The sequence below is a fragment of the Acipenser ruthenus genome, chromosome 11, assembly GCF_902713425.1.
Source record: "Acipenser ruthenus chromosome 11, fAciRut3.2 maternal haplotype, whole genome shotgun sequence".
Lineage (NCBI taxonomy): Eukaryota > Metazoa > Chordata > Actinopteri > Acipenseriformes > Acipenseridae > Acipenser > Acipenser ruthenus.
The window spans coordinates 12,245,268-12,271,661 of NC_081199.1; the positions used below are offsets into that span (position 1 = coordinate 12,245,268).

General features: G+C 39.9%; 1 protein-coding gene across 2 annotated transcripts in view; it reads right to left on the minus strand.

Moving 5' to 3' along the window:
- Window positions 1–522: 522 nt before the first annotated feature.
- The window catches only part of LOC117426975 (two pore channel protein 1), a 36,658-nt gene continuing 10,786 nt past the window's right edge, over window positions 523–26,394 (minus strand). For both annotated transcript variants that reach the window (XM_034045260.3, XM_034045259.3), the window contains exons 2-27: window positions 25,951–26,084; window positions 23,290–23,466; window positions 21,399–21,512; window positions 21,063–21,193; window positions 20,228–20,316; window positions 19,748–19,782; window positions 19,316–19,374; window positions 18,610–18,709; window positions 16,205–16,321; window positions 15,194–15,318; window positions 14,703–14,751; window positions 14,542–14,605; window positions 13,518–13,562; window positions 13,019–13,075; window positions 12,052–12,105; window positions 11,522–11,594; window positions 10,317–10,424; window positions 9,451–9,522; window positions 9,273–9,362; window positions 8,752–8,867; window positions 7,810–7,856; window positions 7,402–7,470; window positions 5,668–5,752; window positions 3,416–3,558; window positions 3,219–3,299; window positions 523–1,932 (exon numbers count right to left, since the gene is read on the minus strand). In XM_034045260.3, coding sequence (XP_033901151.2) covers window positions 1,804–1,932; window positions 3,219–3,299; window positions 3,416–3,558; window positions 5,668–5,752; window positions 7,402–7,470; window positions 7,810–7,856; window positions 8,752–8,867; window positions 9,273–9,362; window positions 9,451–9,522; window positions 10,317–10,424; window positions 11,522–11,594; window positions 12,052–12,105; window positions 13,019–13,075; window positions 13,518–13,562; window positions 14,542–14,605; window positions 14,703–14,751; window positions 15,194–15,318; window positions 16,205–16,321; window positions 18,610–18,709; window positions 19,316–19,374; window positions 19,748–19,782; window positions 20,228–20,316; window positions 21,063–21,193; window positions 21,399–21,512; window positions 23,290–23,466; window positions 25,951–26,084 — 2,363 coding nt within the window. In that variant the 3' untranslated portion in view covers window positions 523–1,803. The remainder of the gene's footprint in view (window positions 1,933–3,218; window positions 3,300–3,415; window positions 3,559–5,667; window positions 5,753–7,401; window positions 7,471–7,809; window positions 7,857–8,751; window positions 8,868–9,272; window positions 9,363–9,450; window positions 9,523–10,316; window positions 10,425–11,521; window positions 11,595–12,051; window positions 12,106–13,018; window positions 13,076–13,517; window positions 13,563–14,541; window positions 14,606–14,702; window positions 14,752–15,193; window positions 15,319–16,204; window positions 16,322–18,609; window positions 18,710–19,315; window positions 19,375–19,747; window positions 19,783–20,227; window positions 20,317–21,062; window positions 21,194–21,398; window positions 21,513–23,289; window positions 23,467–25,950; window positions 26,085–26,394) is intronic.

The following is a 26,394-nucleotide window of genomic DNA, read 5'->3' on the forward strand; positions in this document are numbered from 1 at the left end:
TTTTCTACTAAATAAACAACCTTTACAACAGGGTTTGTTTTAAAGTTCATGTTATTTTTATATATATTTTATTCCATACACAAATACACTTACTGAGTAGCAACAAAAAAAGAGAAATATGTGGTTATTTTGTATTAATAAATACAGCTTGTGAGAAGACTACAGACACATTATCTTTGGTACCTTAACCAGGCTCTTCTTGTTCTGCCTGTAAATAGTCTAACAAAGCTGAAAATGCCTCAAATCAAACTCTGACATGGTGGCAGCGGCAGCTTTAAAAGATACCTGGAACAAAAAGGCTATTCTTTTTTGTTGTTGTTGGAAACCCACAATCAAACTTTCGTACACAAAGCAATTACACATGCTTTGTGTACGAAGCATGAAATCAATGTCTTGAAGAGCTCTGCCTTTATTATCAGGAAAACAAAGACACGTCATCTCAACATGGCAGCCAGACATCTGAAAATATGAAGCTGTTATAAAAGTAGCAGCAGAAGCTTTACAGATTCATATAGGCTTGGCTCTCAGGGAAGCTCTTCGTTTATTTGTGTATTAAAAATGTTGATGGACAAGAGAACAACAATTACAAAGATTCAGGTGTTAGAATTAATAACTAATACTGAGAAATTAAAACACTTTTTAATTGTGTTGCATCTAAACTGCATACAATTTTACTTCTCAAACTGGATAGATGTTTTTTTAGTATTGATGGGTTTGATTTAACCAATTTGTGGGTAAAAATAAGGTCCTAATTTCTATGCTGCACATAGGAAATGATGTGGGCCAGATGAGGAAAGTTCAATCGAACGAGGATAAATGAGCTTCAACAAGAAAGGTCTGGAAAACAAGAGCAAAACAGCAAAGGCCATGAAAGCATGTTGTTGCAATGAAAGGCAAGAATGTCTTTGAAAGCCTTGGTCATCACCCCTTTAAGGTGTTCTATTAGATTGTTATTTTGCATAGTGCCATTGTCTGCATAGTGTTTTTAAAAATAATTCAAACTTCTTAATAAAAACTAAAAGTGAAGCATCTGAACAACAATATCTAGCATCAACACGGCCCCTCCTGGTTCACATTTTTGAATAGTTTGAATACTGTTGTCTGAAATGCTGCATTAATTAAACATCTGTGATTGTGTGATGTTTTAGAGGTTTATTTTACTTAATATTTTTAGGGTTCACTATTACTATAATTCCATATCATATGGAAGTAATGAAATATGTGATTAAGATTAAACCCTCTAGTTGCATTAATAAAATACCAACTATGGTCCTCAGTATGATCTCATCTGCAGGCAAGGCATATGAGAAAGGCCCCTAATGCCAAAGCACTACGAAACAGCAATTACAGAAAACTGAACTAAATCAAGGGGATGTGGAGGACAGATGGCTTTTCTACCCAGTACTGAAGTCTTCTCTTGTGAGAACAGGCCTGGTTGTGACGATGAAGTACACTGGATGAAATCCATTAGGACACTGCTTCTGTGGTGAAGCTTCTCCACCATTCTGCAATGCAAGTCTTCAGTTCCTCTCCTCCAGGTCCCCCCCCCCCCAAGGCACAGTCCCCTAATCGTGTGCACGCTACATTATGAAGTAATGGAAGGTTTTTTGCAGGGCTAGTAGAAATCCAGTAGAAAAAAGTTTTACTCGGAAGGCATGACGTTACTGTATACGGGAGTATGTTTTATTTACAAATCAAATGATCCAGAGTACGTGGGGTGGGTGGAGCACAGCCCAGGTGCTCCCAGTGGGTTCTTTTGGCCCTGTTAGTTGCACAGAGCAGGAGGGCTGCAGGCAGTCTGACCTAGCCGACAGTCTGAGAGCGCAGCCGCACGTGATCAGGAGGGGGCTGGTTGACTGAAGACTGCAGACTCTCCAACTGTCTCTCCAGCCGAGGGCAGCCACTGTCCTGCGAATACTCTGTATACCACTCCTGAAACACAGAGACAGACGCACAGCTTCACAGGCACATTCACAGAGACTACTTCATCACACCTAGGTTCAAATGGGCTTTGAACAGCACAATTACATTTGTACAGACTTTTATGCTGTAGGGTAACTGCATTTAGACAAAAGTGTGCAGAACTGACAACTTGAGAACACAACAGATTTTATAATACAAGATAATGCTGAACAGAAATGTTAACAAATAGTGTCACTAAAACAATGTCCCATTAAAAAAAAAAAGCATTATGCTTAACCCTTTTTTATCCCATTACAGCTTGCTTTGTAGCAAACATGATTGGATTCTCCCTTGGCAATTATTATTATATGAGTCATTTAGCAGACACCTTTATCCAAAGCGACTTACAGAGACAAGGGGGTGAACTTGCATAGGACCTCAGTCTTACGTCTCACAAGGAGGTTCACTGATTTGCTCCGAGTCACACACAGGGAGTCAGTGGCTTGAACTGCTTTCTTTAACCACTTGACCACCAAACCTCCTGGCTTTTAAAACTGCACCATGACAGTAGTGACAGGTCATATTGCCTTATTTTAACAATACATACAGATAGGTAATCCAAGTAATTACTTTAAAACTACAACTTCAGAGACATTCCAACTGGACTTCTGACAAAAGGTTCCTTAAAGGGAATATTTACAGGTCTGATAGTTTAACAAAAAACTTTTTTCCTGCGCCAGGAAATTACGTCGGAGGAAAAAAAAATGCAGTTTACTGCATTTACTGCTAAGTTAACCTGCATTTACTGCTAAGTTAACCTTTGTATATGTATGAGTGAAAGGTACATGCAACTTTTGCGAGAATCGCTTAATTTAATACTGTAGAAGTTGTTTTTGACTAATTACCCGAATTGTTGTTTAACAAACTGCATAGTCTCCATTGCATGGTTGCTTATATATCAACCTCAGGATGGAACTTTAATCAAAAGGAATCAATAGCCTACTATTTGTTATAGCATTGTAAATTTGTTATAAACACATAACAAAGAAGCACTGTATTTGTTATAGTATATAAATATGTTATAATCACATTATAACAGGTAGCACTGTATTTGTTATAGCATGTGAATCTGTTATAACCACATAACATGTTGTACTGTATTTTATAGCATATAAATCTGTTATTTTCAGAGGATGACATCATGAAGGATGTGTATACTGTAATGAATACCAATTGTTAAATGCCTTAATTAGAATATACTTCTAGTTATACATATCCTCTTTACAGAAGACATGACTTTACACTTTTCTCCTCACCTGTATCTCCTCCTCATACATTCTCATACTTAAATCACTCTTCGTCCTGGATCTTCGACCAAGGAACACCAACGAGGTGTGCTGAAGGACAAAACAGGTTTAGAGTTAGTGAGACTGGACAGGACAGGACAGTGCCCTGCAGTAGATTTTTGATTCTCCTTGCAGAATTTTGCTGTTTGTTGAGGTTTGGAGCTTACCCCATTCCTGTCCATGGCGGAGAGCACCCCCTGCAGAGAGGAGATGCTGGAGGCTGGAACGCAGGTCTGCTTGTAGAGCTCCAGCACAGTGTCTACCTCCTCCTTCGACACCTCCGTCTCAAACACAATGCCGTTCTCCTCTTCTGCAGAGTGAACAAGAAACAAAACTTAACACCTGCTAGGCTGCGTGGGATATGCATTAACCTGTTCGAAGCATGCAGCACCTCCAAAAATGTTACATTTTCACCCAGGACTGTGAGACAAGCTAAGCCAAGACCATTCCTCTATGTAGAGATACACTATTAAAACAAAATCAAGTAAACGTTGCTTGGGACTTGTAGTGTGTGGTGGGACACACTCAATTTAGATCACACCATTTGTTACAATTTCAATCAACCTTACCACAAATGCTAGCTTAATATAAACAACCCCAAAACTGGCAGGACATTTCACATTAATTTTTTCATGACTTTGTGTTTGAGATGTAAGGGGGGGGGGGGGGGTTAACATTGTCTCAAACAATTTTGAAGAAGCAACACAATGTTATTAATACATTTTAAAGTACATTTCTGTTTTCTATATGCTTAAGAGTGCATTACATTACAACATACATAAATAAATAAATAAATATATACAGTACTGTGTAAAGTTTTAGGCAGGTGTGAAAAAATGCTGTAAAATAAGAATGCTTTCAAAAATAGACATGTTAATAGATTATATTTATCAATTAACTAAAAGCAAAGTGAGTGAACAGAAGAAAAATCTAAGTCAAATCCATATTTGGTGTGACCACCTTTTGCCTTCAAAACAGCATCAATTCTTCTAGGTACACTTGCACAAAGTCAAGGATTTTGTAGGCATATAGTCAGGTGTATGATTAAACAATTATACCAAACAGGTGCTAATGATCATCAATTCAATATGTAGGTTGAAACACAATCATTAACTGAAACAGAAACAGCTGTGTAGGAGGAATAAAACTGGGTGAGGAACAGCCAAACTCAGCTAACAAGGTGAGGTTGCTGAAGACAGTTTACTGTCAAAAGTCATACACCATGGCAAGACTGAGCACAGCAACAAGACACAAGGTAGTTATACTGCATCAGCAAGGTCTCTCCCAGGCAGAAATTTCATGGCAGACAGGGGTTTCCAGATGTGCTGCCCAAGCTCTTTTGAAGAAGCACACAGAAACGGGCAACGTTGAGGACTGTAGACGCAGTGGTCGGCCAAGGAAACTTACTGCAGTAGATGAGAGACACATCATGCTTAGATCCCTTCGCAATCGGAAGATGTCCAGCAGTGCCATCAGCTCAGAACTGGCAGAAAACAGTGGGACCCTGGTACACCCATCTACTGTCCGGAGGAGTCTGGTCAGAAGTGGCCTTCATGGAAGACTCGCGGCCAAAAAGCCATACCTCCGGCGTGGAAACAAGGCCAAGTGACTCAACTACGCATGAAAACACAGGAACTGGGGTGCAGGAAAAATGGCAGCAGGTGCTCTGGACTGATGAGTCAAAATCTGAAACATTGGGCTGTAGCAGAAGGCAGTTTGTTCGCCGAAGGGCTGGAGAGCGGTACACGACTGAGTGTCTGCAGGCAACAGTGAAGCATGGTGGAGGTTCCTTGCAAGTTTGGGGCTGCATTTCTGCAAATGGAGTTGGGGATTTGGTCAGAATTAATGGTCTCCTCAATGCTGAGAAGTACAGGCAGATACTTATCCATCATGCAATACCATCAGGGAGGCATCTGATTGGCCCCAAATTTATTCTGCAGTATGACAACGACCCCAAATATACAGCGAAAGTCATTAAGAACTATCTTCAGCGTAAAGAAGAACAAGGAGTCCTGGAAGTGATGGAATGGCCCCCACAGAGCCCTGATCTCAACATCATCGAGTCTGTCTGGGACTACATGAAGAGAGAGAAGCAACTGAGGCTGCCTAAATCCACAGAAGAACTGTGGTTAGTTCTCCAAGATGTTTGGGCCAACCTACCTGCCGAGTTCCTTCAAAAACTGTGTGCAAGTGTACCTAGAAGAATTGATGCTATTTTGAAGGCAAAGGGTGGTCACACCAAATATTGATTTGATGTAGATTTTTCTTCTGTTCACTCACTGCATTGTGTTAATTGATAAATATAAACTATTAACATGTCTATTTTTGAAAGCATTCTTACTTTACAGCATTTTTTCACACCTGCCTAAAACTTTTGCACAGTACTGTATATAAATAAATAAACTTTTTAAGATCTCACCTTCAGTGTCCCTGTTCTTTCTGCTGTAGTTCATCCTGAACACGAAGGCGTCGAGAATGAAGGCCACGATTATGGTCATCACCACCTGAAACAGGAGGCTCAGGGTCAAACAGCACTGGGGCAGGGGCAGGGGTAGGCAGTCGGCATACCAGCAGAGTCAGACACCAATGGGGAGGAGTGGGCAGCACGCCAGCAGGGTCAGACACTAATGTAGCAGGGTGGGCAGCCGTCACGCCAGCAGGGTCAGATAGCAATGGGGCAGAGTGGGCTGCCGGCATGCCAGCAGGGTCAGATAGCAATGGGGCAGAGTGGGCAGCTGGCACACCAGCAGGGCCAGACAGCAATGGGGCAGAGTGGGCAGCCGGCACGCAGGCAGGGCCAGACAGCAATGGGGCAGAGTGGGCAGCTGGCACGCAGGCAGGGCCAGACAGCAATGGGGCAGAGTGGGCAGCTGGCACACCAGCAGGGCCAGACAGCAATGGGGCAGAGTGGGCAGCCGGCATGCAGGCAGGGCCAGACAGCAGTGGGGAAGGGGAGGCAGCCTACACGCCAGCAGCCCAGGTCCTTCTAACCATTTCCTTAACTTTTACAGTGAAAGATGAATTAATTCTACCAATTAAACCTGGAAAGGAATGACCCTCCAGGACCGGAGTTGACCCACATCAGGTGTAATTATAAAAAAAGACACTAAGAATTTTTAGATTTTGTTAATAGTTATATGGTAACACAAATACAGCTGGGAGTATCCAGCATTATTCAAGCAGTTTAAAAAAAAAAAGTGGATTCTATAGGTTTATTTGTTTTAGCATTGCCCTCTGTGAAAATCATCATGCACTGTAAAATGTCCCTGTGTAATGAAATATGACTAATCTTCATTAAACCTGGAAAGGAATGACCCTCCAGGACCGGAGTTGACCCAAATCAGGTGTAATTATAAAAAAAGACACTGAGAATTTGGGTGACCACACGAGGCAGAATACAGCTGACAGGACGATGTCTGTGCAGTAATGAGTGACATTAGGACGGGACTCCCGCGGGATTCCCACTTTATGGGAATACATTTCTCTTTATGTTTGCGGGAATGGATGGAAACGGAAATGAAACTGGCAGAAACGGGTGGGACCGGGAACAAAGTGTTTTAAATCTCACAGGAACGGATGGGAATGGAACTGAAGGCTGCAGGAATGGGTGGGAGCAAGACTGACGGCTGTGGGAAGAGCACTACCAAACTCTTTTCTTTTTATTAAATATCACAGGATGGGACAGGACGGGATGGGACAGGTCATTTTTTGAAAAAAAAATTATATGTATGGAACAGTACGGGGTGCGAAAAATTCTGGTGGGACAGGATGGGAACCAAAATTAAATTGAACATTTTTTCATGGGATGGGACAGGATGGGATGGAACTCAAGTTTCATTCCTGTGTCACTATACTGTGCAGCCACTATGAGAGAGAAATAAAAAATACATCCTAAAGCTTGAACCAATTCAAGCAATGTGAAACAAACATTCAGGAATTGGGTGATTGTGTGTGTAGATGCTCACATGGGGCTCCCTGCTCACACATTCAGGAATTGGGTGATTGTGTGCGTAGATGCTCACATGGGGCTCCCTGCTCACACATTCAGGAATTGGGTGATTGTGTGCGTAGATGCTCACATGGGGCTCCCTGCTCACACATTCAGGAATTGGGTGACTGTGGTCTAGCTGTTCACATGGGGCTCCCTGCTTACCATGGTGACGATGTAGAAGGTCATGAAGTACATGCGGCTCCAGTGAGAGGTCTGTGACGTCACTCCTTCCTGCAGTGACAGAGTCAATGGATTAAACTGCTGTGTTTACAATGTTATTCTGTCATGGTGTTATTTTGCCATGTAGAACACAGATTCCTAAGATTACTGTATGCCCAACAACCTAGACCATTACAGATTATTTTTTCTTTGTAAAAGTACTGCATTTCAAAAAAATACCACTAAACCACCCTACTCAAATGACTGCTTATAATCAAACAACAACATCCATGTTCTCCGAGTAACAATAAAGAAATAACAGCGCTAGTGTTTTCTTACCAAACAATACATCGTGTACAGGTGATGACCACTCTGTGAATTAAATATGAAGCTCAAAATCCTTAAACTCACCATAGTGATATACCAATTGTTTACCACAGTAAGCTCAAACAATGTTACTGAAAAAAAAGGAGAAAAAAATATGTTAAAACTTGTATTATCGACATACATAGGGTCCTAGAGAGTGGCTTTTTATAATGTACAGTATGCTGGGGGGGGGGGGGGGGGGTTCAGAAGTGCATGTAGTAGTGTCACCATGACCTACACCATCCAATGTGACATGCAAACATACAAGTTCCTCCATATGTCCCCAGATTCTGACACTCTTAATAAAATACATAACATATGATAGATGGGGTGCAGCAGCCTTACAATCTTAAACAAACATTTTGGGTATAACATTCGTCAATTTTATTAGCACACTGATTAAGGAAATGGCTATATAGCATTCCTTGTAGGATTACTGCTAAGTTTGTATTTGAAGTCATGGATGAAGTCTTGCATCATTCAAAACGATAAAACTGGACGTCGGATTCAAGTGGATTCAAATTATTGGAAAACCCATTTTCATGGCCAAATCAATTGAATCAAAGTTGAATTCAGTTTATTTGATAAGCAGTGCATTTTCTATATTAAAATGGCACAGGCTATGTCAAGAACAAGCTGAACGTGTCACTGCAAGCTATTCAACCAATCAGAGCCAACTTGGATGTGACATTTCAGTGATGTTTCTTCAATACAATTGGATCGATGTGGAAGGTCTGTTGTCAAAATTGCTTCAAAGACACCTTTAGTGAGAATGGGCTTGTTGGATATAGCAGGCTCCTTTAGTGAGAATGGGCTTGTTGGATATAGCAGGCTCCTTTAGTGAGAATGGGCTTGTTGGATATAGCAGGCTCCTTTAGTGAGAATGGGTTTGTTAGATACAGCAGCTCCTTCAGTGAGAATAGGTTTGTTGGATATAGCAGGCTCCTTTAGTGAGAATGGGCTTGTTGGATATAGCAGGCTCCTTACCGAAGCTGTTGACAATGTTGTTGAAGTTGTTAAGATAGTAGTAGCCCTCCTCCACCACAGTGCGGTTCCCCACAGTGTAGTTGAGCAGGCGGTACGAGTCTGCCACTGTGCTAGTGCTGGAACACAAGACAGCGCATTCATTATTAGATGACCAGACCCATACTTTCAAATCCCCCGACTCTAACGCTAACAGCTTCAGACGCTTTAGATTCAGCCTTTTTATAATCCCTCCCCAATTCAGACCAACCTTTTTCAAGCATGGATACAGCAATGCTATTCTCATAGGGCAAAATCTACTACAGTGGATGCAAGTCCTTTCTGTGTATTTAAAAAATTAAAACAGCAGCAATACTGAGATGTGACACCAGTTTAAATTAATTAAATGCCTTTCAACTGTAACCCTCGCTTTTACAAGAGACTATGACTGGTCCACTCCAGTAAAGGATGCAAATTTAAATGTGTTGTTTATGGTTGATAGATTTCTCCCTTCTATTTTTAGTCTTTATGAAGCACCAGCTTACTTGCAGCAGTTTGGATAGACGACACCAACAAAGAACTCCATCCCCACAATGGCAAAGGAGTAATAGAAGATAAGAAGGGTCAGCCCCAAACTGGAAAAGAATGAAACCGGGTAAGGAGGACTCATTGTCTATCTGGTAGACATCATCTTTATGACTTGATAAGAAAAACAAACAGTACCTGGCCATTCTAGGAAGCAGTTCGAACATGGTATCGAGAACATTGCGATACCTCAGCTTGATTTTAAACAGCCTAAAACAGAAGGGAACAACACAGCAATCATCATCATGTACCACTCTGTTTGCAACCACCTGGAGCTCCATTCTCAAACTATTCCTAATGAACTGCATTCATATATTTTAGGTTTTCACAAACCTTAGGAACATTAACTAGTAAGACTAATATTCACACTACAAACAGACACTAAACTTGAAATATTACAAACGTTATTCAATCTGAAGTACAATAAGGTTTAATACCTTAATTTAAACATAATTGCTTTGATCCGATTATGAACTGGAGACAATATTCTTGAGAATTCCTTGTAAATTAAATCTTGTTTGCCTCATATTTCAGTTAGCAATGTAACTTCCGAGGAATAAAGTCCTATATTTTAATAGTTATGGATTGATTAGGCCACAAAAACAAAAAAAACACTTGTGGTTCTGGTAGCCAATCATAAGGGAAATGTCAATACTGAGACACCATGTGGTACCCACAGGATAGCGCTGTACCCAGTTAATCTCGTTCATTCTCCTCATGTTTCCCTCATAACCGGGAAAAAAAAGCTAAAACATAAAAGTACTACAAATCGCCAGATATGTATGTATGTATGTATGTATGTATGTATGTATGTATGTATGTATGTATGTATGTATGTATGTATGTATATATATAAAAAAAATAATTAACAATACTTACCTAGCCTAGTTTTTGTATTCTATACTCAGAAAATGCTTTGTCTCTACCTTCCCTATATTTTCCACACTGTTCCCAGAACCACATCATACATTTTGCTTGACCTTACAGAAATGAGGAAAGAGTACCGCAAGAGCTGAAGAGGCCTGAGCACCACGATGAAGTAGAAAGGCTCCATATCAAACGCCAGGACGATGAGGCCAAGAAAGGCGAAGAGTGTCACTGAAAAATCAAACCTGCAGCAGGGCAGAGCAGAGCAGGCTCGTTACCACAATTCTACAGCTGCTCCTCAACAGCTAATATTAACATCACAAACAAAAACACACAATAATAATAATAATAATAATAATAATAATAATAATAATAATAATAATAATAATAATAATAATACAGTGCACTCTGTTTATAAGAATCACACGGCGCGGTGAGGAGGAGGAGGGGGCGGGGGGATTGCAGAGCTTTGCATCTCCGCTTAATGAAAAACTGTGAGATTTGCATCGCAACAGAAAATAAGTAAGCCTCAGATGCTTAAATGCAGTGTTAGTCCTGACAGTAAAATTCTGTACTGTGAAGTCATTTTTCATTCAAAGGCCATTACACATAACGCCACACTGCAGTCAAACTAGGCACCCTCACGAGACGATTGCTTCTCAAGTACACTGTAGTAAAATAGGGTTCTGAAGCCTTGAGTAAACATAATCGTGATCATGTAACAAGTTGCTTACCCACGAGGACTTGTTTTAATGTATTGTCCTCAGTGATTGAGCACCATAGATATTTGTACACTGTATTTAAACTGCTGGCGCGCCGAGTAGCTTTTGCCAATTGTAATGTGACGTAGCCGAGGGCAGCATAAATGATCAGGCTGCAGTCTTGATTTATAGTTTAAAACCGGTGTTGGTTTTATTTTTCTTACAGTGGGGGAAAAAAAAAAACGCTAATAAAACAAACAAACAAAATAAACCTAGCTTTCAGTTGGAGAGCTAACTAAATAATACTTTGTGTTGTCCCTGTGCATACATGCGGGAACTCATGACATCTACTGGTCAACCCACTACACTGCAGGGAACAAAGCTTTAATTCTCAACCACAGTAATCACATCACTCCGCTTTTAAGAATCAACCGCTTATAAGAATCAAGTTATCCGGGACGGGTGTGATTCTTATAAACGGAGTGCACTGTAACAATAAACTATTACAAATATTCAAAGTTAACAAGCTATATAAATGGCATTTTAAATGTCCAATCAAATTTGTATTATACATTCTTAGGAAACAATAGAATTTGCCATATTTAAAAATCTTGCTAAATGTGATTTATCACAATACTTACAGGTTCCACCCAGAGCTGAAATATTCAAGGGGCCCCAGTCCTGTGATTTTTAACAACATCTCCACTCCATAAACTGAAAGACAGAGAGAGTAGGAATCAGCAAATACTGTTGTGCAGTTCAGACAGTCTGCACTGTGCTACACCTACACAGGTTTAGTGGCTTGGAGAGGAAAGTGGACAGCGCTCCTGGGAGTGCACTAAAATAGCACTTACATGCACTACATGAATCTCATCCTTAAGTACTTCCACCCATTATGCACCTCTACCCTTGCAAGTGCCAATGATCCCACTCATTTTTTTAGATTTTTAAATGTAGTCCATTTATGCCTTTGTAAACCTGGTCAACCTTAATTTGGATGGAGGCAGGCTTTCCCATCCATGTATGCACTGCCTTAAGCTGAAAAAGAGGAAGCTGGAAGCCTAGGCTCATGTCTGTCTGCAGGGGGGCCAGGCAGTTCAGCATTACTGAGCTGTGATACAAGGTCTTTGCAGGGCAGCTCAGATAGCACCTGATTCATTTGAAAACTTACTTGTGAGGAACAAAATGTAACTCCAGGGAACGGTTCCTGGCGAGAAGCTTCCATCTGCACAAGGAAGAATTTTAAAGGGCGATGATCAACAATTGTTTATTGAATGTCACACCCGTCTTTGCACTTACCATTGCAGTAACCTTTTAAAAACAGCAATAGCATATTTGTGGAACCACCTGCTTAAAATCTTAACATATCCTTTTCTTCATTTCGTTTTACAGCATATTTAGTAAACTAGGAGTCTGAGATCATGAGGTTTATTGCTTTGTTCAACATCCAAAATGCCAGTAGGTTAAAGTCGTAAAGCAAGCTGTGATGAACAAACAAAGTAAAAATAACTGCAAACTGTACCACAGCAGAAGCACACAAAGAGACAGTGTTTTTGAACTCCTTTTTTTCTACTTTTATAGTCAGACTAATATTATTTGTTTATGTAGGTATATTGTATTTAAAAAAAAAAACATGGTTGAATTTTCATCCTGTGGCTTCACATATCATTACCCACTTCCTCCATGATTTTGAACAAATTTACCCTGACTGCTCTGTGACTTTTTGGTACAAATTTCTGTGACAAAAGCATTACTTATATTCCATATAGAAATGCATTCCTGTCATTTCAAGTCAGCCAGAGTTTTTCACAGAGTAATAAAACTGGCAGGAAGGAAAACGGCAAGGGCGGTATTTCATACAAGCCATCCTGCTTCAGACAGGAAATGAAGGAAAGGATTGTAAAAGCAAACCAAATACTCAAAGCCAAATTTATAAGACAGGTACATTTAGAGAAACTCCTAATAATTTAAAACAACTTGCTATTCTTAGGATAAATGAGTCAAAGTGAAAACAAAAGTGTAGGAAAAAAAGAAAATCTCCAGTAAAATCATTTGTGAATGTTGTGATGCTGTTAAGAGGAAATATTTTAAAAGTCCATAGCGAAGGTGGATATTTATTTCAAAGTAAAAATGATTACCGTGCATCATGAATGTTTGCACCAGGATCCACATTCCATTTACTGCAACTACGACATCTGCCAAGAAAAACAGTAAAAACAGCAGCGTTATAAACTCCAAAAGAGCTCCTCTGATGACCATGCGGTGGGATTGCAGCTCCTCCCTAATTCAGTACGGGAACAGCTGCTCTTCATGGCTCTTAATGAATGATGGTTGTTTGCTAGCATTGTTTTATTGATGGGCTTATGAAACAGTAAATTATCTGCAGGTCTGTACAATGACTGCTGTCTCTCATGTCAGGAGGCTCTTTACAATGGGAAATCACATTCCCTGCAGTAAATTAGTGAGGTGTACACCCACCTTTCACTCAGAGATGGGGAAGCCTGGCTATGACAGTGCAATATGTATACGGGTTCCTCTTTTCATCTCTGTAGCACATAAACAAACCTGTTATGGATACTGGCCTGTGTTTCTGGCATACATCAGTAACCCTACAGTTCAAACAAAAAGAGCACTTACACATTGCATATTGGAAGGCTTTGGATTTCACAAGAATATTAATGCCTAGAAAATGAGAGAATCAAAAAGTGAGTAAAACAATGACAGACATCTTTTGTGATTGATCAAAGAAACAAAACATATCCCCCCCAATCTCTGCAAATCACACCAGTGTGAGCTGCAGATGATTATGCGCATAGCTCTATTATTAGTCAGTTGTTGGTTATATGGAATCATTTGTATACAAATCTAACTGCTCGTTTTCATGAGTCTCATTCCCCTAGCATCATGAAGCCAGATGAAATATTTTTTGATCAATCCAACATGGCGTTCTGAAGTCATAAGCCTCACCAGCTTTCACAGAAACTAACATCCAAACCTGAAAACCTATAAAGACTGTAAGGTGTGCAGCGTTTGTAGCTTGCGCACATCACACATCACAAGTGTCTATAACATGAAAAAATGCCAACTGGATTTGACCCGTGCCCTGAACTGTAATACTGTCTTTTTTATTTATGTTCGTTTCATCTGTGGAATGGCTTGGTGTGGACAGGCGTCATCATAGCTTGGCCTCATGGTTCTGCAGGCGAGCGAGCGCACCACAGTCCTATAAACAGCCCCTGCCATTCAGGTATAGGGAATGAGTGAACTAGCCCACTGCTCCACCTAGCCTCCGATCTGTAGGAATCTCAGTATTAAACAAACCCAGCTGGACTCAGGACTGACTTTTCAGTAGAAAACAATAGGTCTGTTGAAACTCTTTTTCCCTTCAATACAACTGCAGATGTGATGGCTGACTTCGTAGGTCTTGCTGCTTTTATTGAAGTGCAACAACTAAAGATGAATCAATTATACAAACTAAAAGAGAAGTTAGAACTAAATAAAAAAAAAAAAGTGGTTTATCAAAAGTAGGTTACATTTAAAAAAAACCCCAGAGGAACAGGGTTTTGGGTGCTCAGGACAGGCAACGTACAGATTATAGGAGGGGACAAAGGGACGGTTCAAGCTAGCTGTCTGTGCTGTCTCCATTATTGTAAAATGTTACCTTTGAAAATGAGGAAAGTGGTGTGTGGGAAGTCATCAAACCAGTGCTCTCCACTTCTTCTGGCCTGGATTAGTGCACAATAATCACACGGTTAAGGAATTTAATGGAAATCAAACCCATGTACTATACCAAAAGCAAGCGGAGGGGGAAAAAGTACATACCTTCCATTTCAAGCCTGTAACTGCATAGAAGCTGTAGAAATCCTGCAAGCTGAAAAGAGGATTACAAATATACAGTTAAAGGATATACTTGCAGCTGTATGTATGCAAAATCATAAATCTATAATTCAATAATTACATTCAATTTGAGTTGATAGACACGTTTTTCATCCCACTCGTTAACTTCAATTGTTTACCTGGATGTATATCGGCCCGTTATCGCATTACGTGGGGAAACCCGACAATTAACCTGGCGGGTTACTCCAAAGGGTGGGAGTATGTTATACAGTCCTCAAAAATAAACAAAGAAAACAAATAACCCTATTCATGTTTTATCAGTTAAAGATATTAAGCAGAGAACCGTTATCAACCTATTGAATATGATTGTTAAAAAAGCATGACATTTCCATGACATGAAGAATTCAAACTACAGCTTTTTATTATATTGTTATATTGCATTTGGAATATGCAGTTCGTGCCGTGTGTGGGGTTACCTGAGTATTGGAGTGCTGGAGTGGTTGAGTGCCTTGAAGGTCAGGTAGCGGTCTCTAGCACTCATCCGGGGCCGGTAAAACCTCATCAGCCCGTCAAACTGCTTGAAGGAAACCCCAGTGGGCCTCTGAAAGAAGATGTGCAGGGTACAGTACTCCGTTCTAATTGTAGTATTGCACTTTATTGTTTTATTTAGGGACGCTGCTATGGTTATTTCATTTTGGGCTTTTTGCTTTTCTATTTAATAAAAAGCTTGTGAAGCATAAAAACATAGTTATGTTTTTACTCAACTTCCTCTAATATCCAAAGTGCAAAACAAAGCACCCCTCCCTTATACTAAGAAAAAAAGATTTGCATAATTGTACTGAGTCTTTAATGTAACTAGCACTCGGAGACTGAAATCAGTGGAGAAAAGGGTATTGCTAACCAGTAGGTCTTAACCTTTTCAGTGGCATAAAAATATTGTTTAAAATAGAGGTCTTATCAGGAATGTCCAATCAGGGTCCTGGCCATTCCACTCCAGGTTTAACAGGTAACATTATACTTCAGGGTCTGGATGGAGGTTCATTTAAACAATTTAGAACAGGGTTGGAACAAAGACCAGTAGTGGAAGGGCCAACTTTGGCTACCCCTGTCTGAACTCTTTCTGCTCTTGTTTTGATCTTGATGGGAAGTTGTAATCTCGTAAGCAGCAGTTTGAGTTAAAACAGAGGCTGGTTTAAAATATATAGGCAGAAGGATCCAGCAATTTCAGAAGACTACTTCAGAAGTATTGATGACAGCAAGTAAAAACCCTTTTTATTTAGAAATCCTAGGTCTTGGAAAAATAAAAATGGTTATTTGTAAGTCAGTTTTCTGAAGACAAAGTTACAGCACAGTCAAAAACAGGATGCTGGGTATCTCTTGGATTATATGAAGGAGAGGTAGACTTAAACTAGCAGTAATGTTCAAGGTAAAACTCAACCATTATAGCATTATACGCTTTTCAATGTGTTTTTCAGGTTTTGCCTCACCTGTTTGCTGACCAGAAGCTTGAAGGCATGATCGACTGCTGATCGCTTGTGCAGAAGTAGGGATTTAAATTTCATCTTTTCTACTCCGTTAAAGGTGTCGAATACCACAGCAAGGAGCTGGAGAATAGAGAGAGAGAGAGGCATCAAAGGATTGATCACTGAGGCTAATAGAGTCTATCAAATCAGGCAAAAAAGAAGAAACAAGGACAGTATGTCAGTGCCAGTGACACACTACAGGTGTCTGTACTAGGAACACGTGGGTAACTAAGAACACATGTAACATCATTAGACTGTTTCAAGTTGCTTTTAATTTTTAAAAGATAAATATTTGTGTTTCATATCTCATCCAGCAAAAACAATGAAAAGGACACACATTATACTACAGACACTTTCAGAAGAAAAGTCTCACACAAACCCCAATTCTGGTACTTGCAACAGTACTTTGGATTGGTGACACCTCCTATATATTATAGTACTGTACAAACTAATATACTGTACTGTAGCAGGGCTGAAGCCCTGCACTTGTAAATATTGGGTGTGTTTTTTTGTTAATTTATTTTGAATTTAACCCTTTGCAGTCCATTTATTAAGTGCGCGTCAGGTCCAATTTATTTTCACACGCGCAGTTAATTTTAGACACACTGTTTAAAAGTATTTTTTTCCACAGTCAAACGGGTTTAAAAGGCCCTGTATATCAACAAAGCACTCACTAGGCATCTCCAGCCCCCCCCCCCCCCCCCCACCCTTTCGTTCGCTATCGCTTTCACATATGCTAAGAAATAAATAATAATAATAATAAATAATAATAATAATAATAATAATAATAATAATAGTCGTACATACCGATCAATCATCTCCTGATCACTCGTTTTATCACCAAACTCCTCAATAATGCAATCCAAGTCATTATTTTATTACTATAACATCTCAAAAAAGCTCTGCAAATGTCCGTGATAGTCTCTGTGCGCTGATTCAGTAACAGCCAGCTTGTTTCCTTATGACCGCCCCTATGTAATGCCAGGGGCATGTATGACTATTCATGAGATACGCTTTTTTTTTTTTTTTTTTTTTTTAAATCGGCTTGTCTCGGCTCCTGTCGCTCCCACTCGGCCATTGAATGGTTTTCTCTGCTTTTTCCGGAGAAAAAACGACTAGAAACCAGTTTTTTGCGTTTTTTTGATGATGTCGGACAGGGTCCGACAATGGACCGTATAGGAATAATTGCGGCAGGGATGGTGTTAAAATCTCATCCCTGCCAAAAACATGTGTCGAATGTGGCCATTCCCAAATTGGTTAATTGATTGCCAATTTGGGGATGGCCAGCTGTATATAAGAGGAGTCAGTGCCTTTGTTCTGAGTCTCAGGTAGTTTAGAGAAGGGCTGAGAGCAGCAGGTTGTGCTCGCTGTCCTGCACCAAGACAGCTTTTGCTTGTGTGCTGTTTTTTGTTGTTTTTTTAACAGTTTACTTTGTTTATTTAATTGTATAATAAATGTGTGTGAGAAGCACTGAACTGCAATCTTCTGCCTCTGCTATTCCTGCCGCTAGCCAACCTTGACCATCCAGCTTCCCTATGACACGTACATATTCAGAGAGCTCAGATGCTAATTAATGCACTGCAGAAGTGTTGTGAACCTTTCACCACTGTTGCTGCTTAGTCCTCAGATGTCTTTAGAAGCACCCTGTACATTAACATCACAGCACAGTACCTATGTACAGCATAGCATTTACATTGAGTATAAAATTGCGGTACTTAACCCTTTGCGGTCCTATGTCGGATCTGGTCCAACATCGCAATTTTCCCTTTCCAGTCCAATGTCGGACCCTGTCCGACACCATCAAAAAGACGCAAAAAACAGGTCTCTAGTCGTTTTTTCTTCGGAAAAAGCCGAGAGAACCATTCAATGGCCGAGTGAAACCGATAGGAGCCAAAAAAAAAAGGGCGTATCTCATGAATACCGATAGCCCCGACACCACATAGATAACACGGACATAAACAAACAAGATAGCTGCTTCTGCATCCAGCTCTCAAAGAACATCACAGACATTTGCAGAGCGTTTTTTTTAGATGTTATAGTAATAAAATAATTACTTGGATTGCATTATTGAGGAGTTTGGTGATAAAACGAGTGATCAAGAGATGATTTATCGGTATGTACTATTATTAAGAGGTATTTGAAAAATATAGTGAACAAGGGGTGGGGCGGGGCTGAAGATGCAGTACTGAGTGTCCTGTTGATATGCACTGCCTTTTAAACAGCGCGTTTAAAATAAACTGCGCATGTGAAAATAAATTGGACCTGATGCGCCCGAGACGCGCTGAATAAATGGACCTCCAAGGGTTAAGTTGTGAAAATCTGCAGGGTTACAATGAAGACTGCACTGACCGGTGGATATATTTACTTACTAGGTTCATGATGAAGTAGAGTTCTATAGACAGATACACAATGAAGAACACACAGGACCAGGTATTCCTGGAGTAGGCTGGCATCATCACATCTGGAAAACTGCAGAACAAGAGAGGTGTTTTATTCACTACACAATACCAGTGAAGAGTACTCCTGTTACAAATTAAACTCCAAAGAGAAGCCATTCAAAAGGGCCCTCAGACATGAGATGTCAGTGTAGCAGTAGGGATGTAACACTATTCTAAAGTCACAATATGATGCAGGTCACTATGCAATAATTATCACACCTCTGTCATGATCCTGGTGTCTAATACTATACAACTCACAGGTATTGTAGACGTGATACTAGCTCAAGCTAGCCCTCTATTCTATATCTGGTATTTATAGTAAAGTAAGACATTGTACATTAAATATTTAAAGGTACAATGGATGTTTATTGATTAGGAATGACAGAATAATGATTTTACAGCGGTAATAGACTCACATCCCCTGGTGCCTAGTCTGGATAATAGTTTTAACTTCTTCCGTTTTATGGGATATAAAAACCAGTTCCCCATCTTCGATCCACATGTTTACAACCACATACTGGCCCAAAGAAGCTTCACTTCTCTTGCCCAGCACGGCGGTGGATGAAGCGAACATGCAGGATCAAAGAGCTACCATGCACACATGTCTACAGATCAGCAAACAACTGGCTGTACTCACTTGGCAGTGGTCAGGAGGACAAACAGACTGACAATGCTGTTTTCCAAAGTGTTGAAATACTAAAATTGGAACAGACAGTAATGTTTAAAATTAATATTTGGATTCAAATGGCAAGATAAAGAAAGGACTGACAGAAGTGTGTTCCTTTCCAAACAGATGGCATTATGTATGGATTATTTTACTACAAACAAAACTCACATGAGCAACAAGTATGTCAGTAGAACATATTCCTGTAGAGCTATCCAGTATCATGATCATGGCACACATCCAGTGTATGTGCACTTAATATGTAAGTGCTCTAGATATATGTAAAAATGAACATATGAAGAGACAGACAGAAGCTAAATCTCCAGATTTCAATCAACACATTTGGCAGCCAGAAGTCTATAGACAATTTGTTATAACAATTCAGAAAATGTAAAATATACTTACTGGGTCTGATGGATTTTGAGAAAACAAATAGAATCCTGCAAAGTATATGTTTTTAAAGATTACGTGGTTTCAAATGTGATTTCAATCATTGTATTATACTTCCCTTGTTTCTATAATCATCATGAGTTCTGTGCTCTAACATTGAGTTATTAACATGTCTTCTACAGCTTCCTTTAACCTGCTTGACAATGTGAACTTTAAAAACTCTGCTTGCGGCACATGTTCATGTACAGAAAGATTAGGTATGGCCAGCATAGTTGAAAGGCTATATTATTACATGATGTATATGGACTCAGTAAGTCTGTTTGGTAGTTAGGATTGTCCAGGTAAGCTCAAAGCAAGCGCAGTCATGTCAAGAATGACACAGAGAACATGAATAAGCAACACAGACCAGAACCACTGTGAATGATTACTATTAGTTACTATTACAAAAAGTGAAGAATCTTTCTTCCTGAGATCAAACTCTAGGATGGTACTCACCTAAAATGGCAAATATAACCATGAAAAACAGCAACAGTAGCAGAATATCAATGAAAGGAGGAAGAGACTGGAAAATCTGACGCAGATTCCTGTGTTAAAAACATAAAAACAGCCAATAACTTATCTGCAAAACAGAATCGTAGAACTGACACAAAACAGCATAGTGAAAGGAGAGTTGGGGATCTAAACTCAATTGAGAGAGCAATGAAAACAAGTATATCAGGGGCTTGTGTCTCTCCAACAGCAGTAAATACAGCATTCGAACCAGCAGTAACAACCTACAACAGCAGTAAATACAGCATTCGAGCCATCAGTACCATGTACAAGTAGATCCCATGCTCTGCATCCCTCGTACGCACATGACGTAAAAATATAAGTTACAGTCAGATGCCAAGACACCGCAAGATTCTGATACTTGTAACGAATATTATCATCACCTGTCATCAGTTGGATAAGTGCATGTCTAGATGTATGTCTATATCTCTTTCCCCAGCACATCAATAAACATAATTTCTACTTCATTTCTGTTTAGTGTGGTGTTTCTTCTAATAATCTGAATGAGCCATAAGCAAATATGTATGATATACAATTCTATGACTCTGGCTTTGCGAACAATCCTGTCTATTTATTATTTCATGGCTATGCTTTAGTACTACGCTGCGATGCCACATGGATCCAATTGCAATTAATTTCCAAATCATTTATTGAATACAGTTATTAAATACATTTCTGCATTTTCCTGTCGCAACTGTTATCTATGGTTCACATACTCTGGAGGAAAACAATCAGGATGTTATATTGTGCGAGGGCAAGCAGGGCTCCTGTGCTGGATTACCTCCGGACTGCGCCGCAGTATCTGCAGTCCACCAGGAAGATGGGCCTCAGGGCTCGCGTCACGCGCATGTGGGACAACTGTCTGACCAGCACCACGATCGCCTCCACAAACTGCAGCAGCAGCACACAGGTCTGCAGGAATAATATAGACAGATAGGAAAGAGAGAAAGAGGTGGTCATTATGAATAGAGGTGAAGGCAATCTGTGAAACAGAGATACAATCAATTCCATGTGCAGTGACAAGAGACATGCAAAAGCCCACTCAGGAGGGTTGTTTAGAAACGAGCATACTGGGTCTCGCTTGTTGATTTGGGGAGAGGGATGGTGCTTGACATACCTTGACCATCGTCCTCTTGTGTCTGATGAAGGTCTGGAAGCCCAGCCAGCGCAGTTTCATACACAGCTCAAACGCCACCATCACCAGAGCAAGCAGCTCCAGTGTGGTGTGGATCTACAAAGAGAAATCAGGGTTAGTGGGACCTAGGACAAGGATGGTAGGGAATGGATGTGCATACAGTCAGCATCACACATGAAACAAGCTTGCTGGTCTCAAGTTCTCTCTTAGTAGACAGTGGTCCAAATCACAAAACAATAACCCATTGGATTCTGGATCGCCCAGTGGCTGTAGCGGGTATTATACCCAATACATGGATTTACTTGTAGTTCTGACAGCATATTTTTAAAAGTGGTGCTTCTACTTGGAGTTTTTGAATGTAACATCACTAAACCTAAACAAACTAAATCACACAAACAAAGGATGAGGTTAAGGGTTACAGAACAAGAAATACATTACGGTACTTTACTGACTTTGCCATAGGCTGTGTTGTCCGTTTTGCAGCGCTATATATTTCAACATAATCCTACGGGTTATTAATCAACTGAAAAAAAAAAAAAAAATGAAAGAGCTTTCGCATGGAGATAGAGGAATCGTCTCATAAGCACCAAAGTGTATTCAAAGTCCCTCCAGCAACAATGCTAGTCCCACAACAGCCGTCAATTTCAATCAGAACATTATCATTGTATCAGGATTATGTGGAAAAACATAAATCAATGGAGACACAGCACAGGCAAAGTAATGCGTTCCTAATAAACATTGCAGGGTGTTCCGTAACCCTTTAGAAAGGAAAAGATCCTCTTTAATACCAACAAAATGGCAGCACAGCTAACAGGGGTTAAATATATTAATCATATTCAAAATAAACTTTATAGAGGTCTATTTTTGTTTTACAGCAGTTTAAGAGTGACTGAGGCGGAGTTCCAATTCTAAAAGGATGCATTGTCTTCCATGTGATCTTTGTGATTTGGACAAAAGGGAGGGAATCTTGAACCATTTATTAACACCCTTCACCTTCACCCAACTATCTAATTCACATGTAATCGTACCATTGAAGACTCCCTTATTCCATTTCATGATGTTGATTACCATTCACAGAAACTAAATTCAAACAGATAGTAAACCCACAGATGTGCATCTCTATTCAACTGGCCATCTAAACTACTAAATGTTTACAGCCTTGCGCTTCAAATCAAATGTATCTGCAACAACACCGATAACTACCTTAAAAGAATCCAGGAATTCAGTTCCTTTGCCGAAGGTATCCCTTAGACATTGTTAAATCAACAAATTCAACCTAGCACATTTACATTTAAATTCAGAGAATCTCTCTCTCAACAGGGTGAAAAATAATTTCAAAGAAAAACTAATTCCGTTTGTGGTTGATTTTCACCCTATAGCGCCAAATTGCAAGTGTACAATTCAGGAAAGTTACCCATTGACCAATTCAGTAGAACTCCAGAAAGCCATTACCAAGCCTCCTGTCATATTTTTTTTTTTTCGCCAACCTCCTGTAGCTTGTTAGTAAGAGCTGAGTTAAAACAACCCGTCATAAAATCCTGAATCTCACCACTGCACCTCAAACAGACGCACAATTATAAACTTGCTGATATGAAGATTCTTCCAATAGTAAAAGAGTACAATGCTAACATGTACGATAAAAGAGAAAAAGTATGGATTCAAGAACTTAAGACTATTTCCCTATGGACTGAACTTATATTTGAAGGAATGTATTTGGTAATAAAATGCTTCAGGGGATATGTTACTTCTTTCCACCTCATTGTATTAGATCCAGCGTGCTCCTCCTAGAATGTTTGCTCCTGATTAAATCTACTTTGTTTGTAGGCTCCTTGGCCTCTTGCCCACACTGTTGTGACGATGGTGTAGTACGTACGTAGATGTCAAGGCGCAGTGTGGGCACTGCAGGGGCCTCGCACAGTGACAGCACCATCAGCAGCAGCCCTGTCACCAGCTCCATCATGTAGAACAGGTGATTGTGAGCAAACAGGTAGGCGGCCAGCGCCTTGGGGTTCCTGGGGTGAGTGAAAAACTTGTCATTGTTCGCACCTTCCTGTGGGAAAAGCAGAACACAACAGTTAAGGAGTTTTCTGTTTGTCCAGAACCTGAAAAGATGTTTTTAAGTTATGTTTCCTAGCTTTAACAGTGTGTCTTGTTTCAGTTTTTCAAGCACTCTGCCAGAGCAGTTGTAAAGAGGAAGTAGCTTGAAATGCCATTTAATTTGTTTTCTTGATTTTTTTTTTCCACATTCCCACACTGTATGAGTTTTGCAATCATTTTGAGTGTTAGTGTTCTGAGTTACTATCATTTTTCTCTCTATTTGCCTTTATCATACTTGTGGTGGAGAGCTTGCTTGGATAATACTATCTGCCAGACAGAGTGCTGTCCCATTCTATTCAGATCATGCGACAATGCCACCTTTAAGAGAGTGAGGTGAAATATACAGTACATATAAACCATTCCCATCTAATCTTTGAACCCCCAGTGTGCAAAGGTGGCAGAGAGTGAGAATGAGGCATGCAGCCCATTGCACAGGTCCCTGGAGCTGTCAAGAGACAGACAATCATAATGAAGACTGGAATTTACTTATTTTCATTTGGTCAGAGAAACTTTATTTACAATCTTTAACGGTTACAGTATATGATTACAGTAGAGCTTGTGACACTGTGTGCACTGGAAAATAATGGTTGTTTTGCAGCGACAGCCAAATGTAGTTAACTAGCAACAGAAATGTAAACTCAGCTACAAAAGTGGAAGTTTAATCATCCTATAAAGCTCAAACCTTTGTTATTTTGTACTTTCAATCCCCCCCCCCCCCAAAGTCATCAACCAAGTAAAATACACACACTTAGAATTAAAAAAGTAAAATGCCAGTTAGCGTAGGCAGTGGTGGAGTATGAAAGTATATAGATGTGATTTATTTGTATTTGTATAGTTTAAGGAAACACCAGCTGATTCAAGGTTCCACTGTAATTAAAAGATCAGGATAACAGACTTCACTGATATTACTGGATAGATTTTTATTTTACAGAATGCATCAGTAATCACAAAGATACAAAATATTGATACTCAAACTGAATCATGGTTGTAACGCTATTGAACTTGTCTCTACACATCCTTTATAAGGAATAGAGAGGCTTTATCAGATATCCTCACAGGAAAGAAAGGTGAAGCCAGAAGCAATCTCTCTGTTTTGTTCAACTAAAGTCAAAAGTTAATGCATTTTATATTCCTGATAATAGCAAGTGCCAATCAATAAGTCAGGGGTTGGTTTTACTTTTCATATAATGGATACACATTCTCCTTGGTGTTGAACTTTTGTCTGGCAGATCTGGAGTTGTCTACTGTACTAAAAATCTATCCTAGCCTTTTAATTCAGAGCGCAGACGTATGGTTACTTCTTCAGACAGACCTTAAAACAATAGTCCAAATTCAGAAGTTTCATTTAGGTTTAAACTTTCTTCTCAGTTTGGGAAATCATAACCATTGCATTCCTAGTATAAACTGCTTCCTTTATGACTGTGCAGCTGAAGCTACAGCATGTATTTTAACATTACTATACTTTAAAACCACTCTGTGGACAATTTATGTACAAATCTCAAGGTGGTTCCTTTTTCTTAGTAAAAGTTTCACCCGAGTTGAGGTTTAGGGATAGGTTTGTACAGTGTAAACAGGACTTGATTTTTAGTCTCCAGATACCAATGTAGAAAGAAGTGAAACTCTACCATCAGCTCAAGTCACATCCAAGCCAGACATGTGACAGTGTTGTAAGGAAATTTGATAGTCCATACTAATATTTGGAATGTATGGTACTTTCAATGGAGAGATATTGAGCACAGAGTTTAGGTGGGGTATTTTGGAATGCAGGGTCTGTCTCAATAAATTACAGTTCGGCTAGAGAGAGATCAAATATGACCATTTATGGGCATTTGTGGAAAGGGTCCTCTGTTATGCTGTTTTGTTGCATGGGGGATGGGAAAATCTCAGAGATAACAGAGACTAGAGGAATGTTTGTGAGGCTTGGGGACTGGCCATGTACACAAGTTTAGGTGGGGAAGGGTCTCAAATGATGTAATTACAGGGGAGTAATCTATGTTATTAAAAAGTGATTGCAGCCATTGCCTGTGGCACAGATTCCATCCGCTGTGACCCAGAGCATTTGTCTCTGCTTTCTTCAAATAGTTCTATTCTTGTATTACACCAATAAACATATTTTTTGGTTTCACTAATATTGTTTCAGGTTGCATCAATTTTGCCTTACAGTGTGCAAGACATACTGTAAGGGGAAACTTTAAAACAATTCCACCTCAGGAGCCCATGTTTTGAATACAGTTTGTAAATAGTTTGGATTTCTCAGCTTTTCCTACAGCAGTCTTTATCACAAAGCAACAACTCCATTTGCCATAATGATTTCAACTCAGTTGCACTGGAGGAGCTCACCAGCACTGTACCCGACAGCCTCCACTGTTGTTTAACCCCAGTACCTGACTGAACGGGTACTATTTCATTGTTCGAGAGCAGACTGGAAGAGCCTCACCTGCAGGTATATAGCAGCCTCCTGGTAGTTCATCTCCCAGCTCTGCCGAAGGGTCCTGTACTGAGTCCTGTAGTCCTGTACCCCAGGGGTGGGTACCGGAGTGTTGTTAATAGTGACGTCATAACCGCCTCCATCTGCAGGGTCAGAGCAGACTGGGGGTCACACATCACACAGGAAAACAGGGACAGCATTACAGCAATTACTGAGTTAACCCCGGCTCCGATTCCTAGGCTGTCAATGCTGGGAGTAAAAGGGGTGGGGAGTTTATTTTTCTTTACCCACCTCCTTTTTTGTAGTGATTTAATACACATACAGTGGCACTAAAACTGCAGACAGGTACTGTACAATAGGTTTTATATAATGATCACTTTTAGCCAATACTGAAAGAAGAAAATTCACGTATTATGGTACTGTTAATTGAATAACATGTCAAGCTATTTTTAA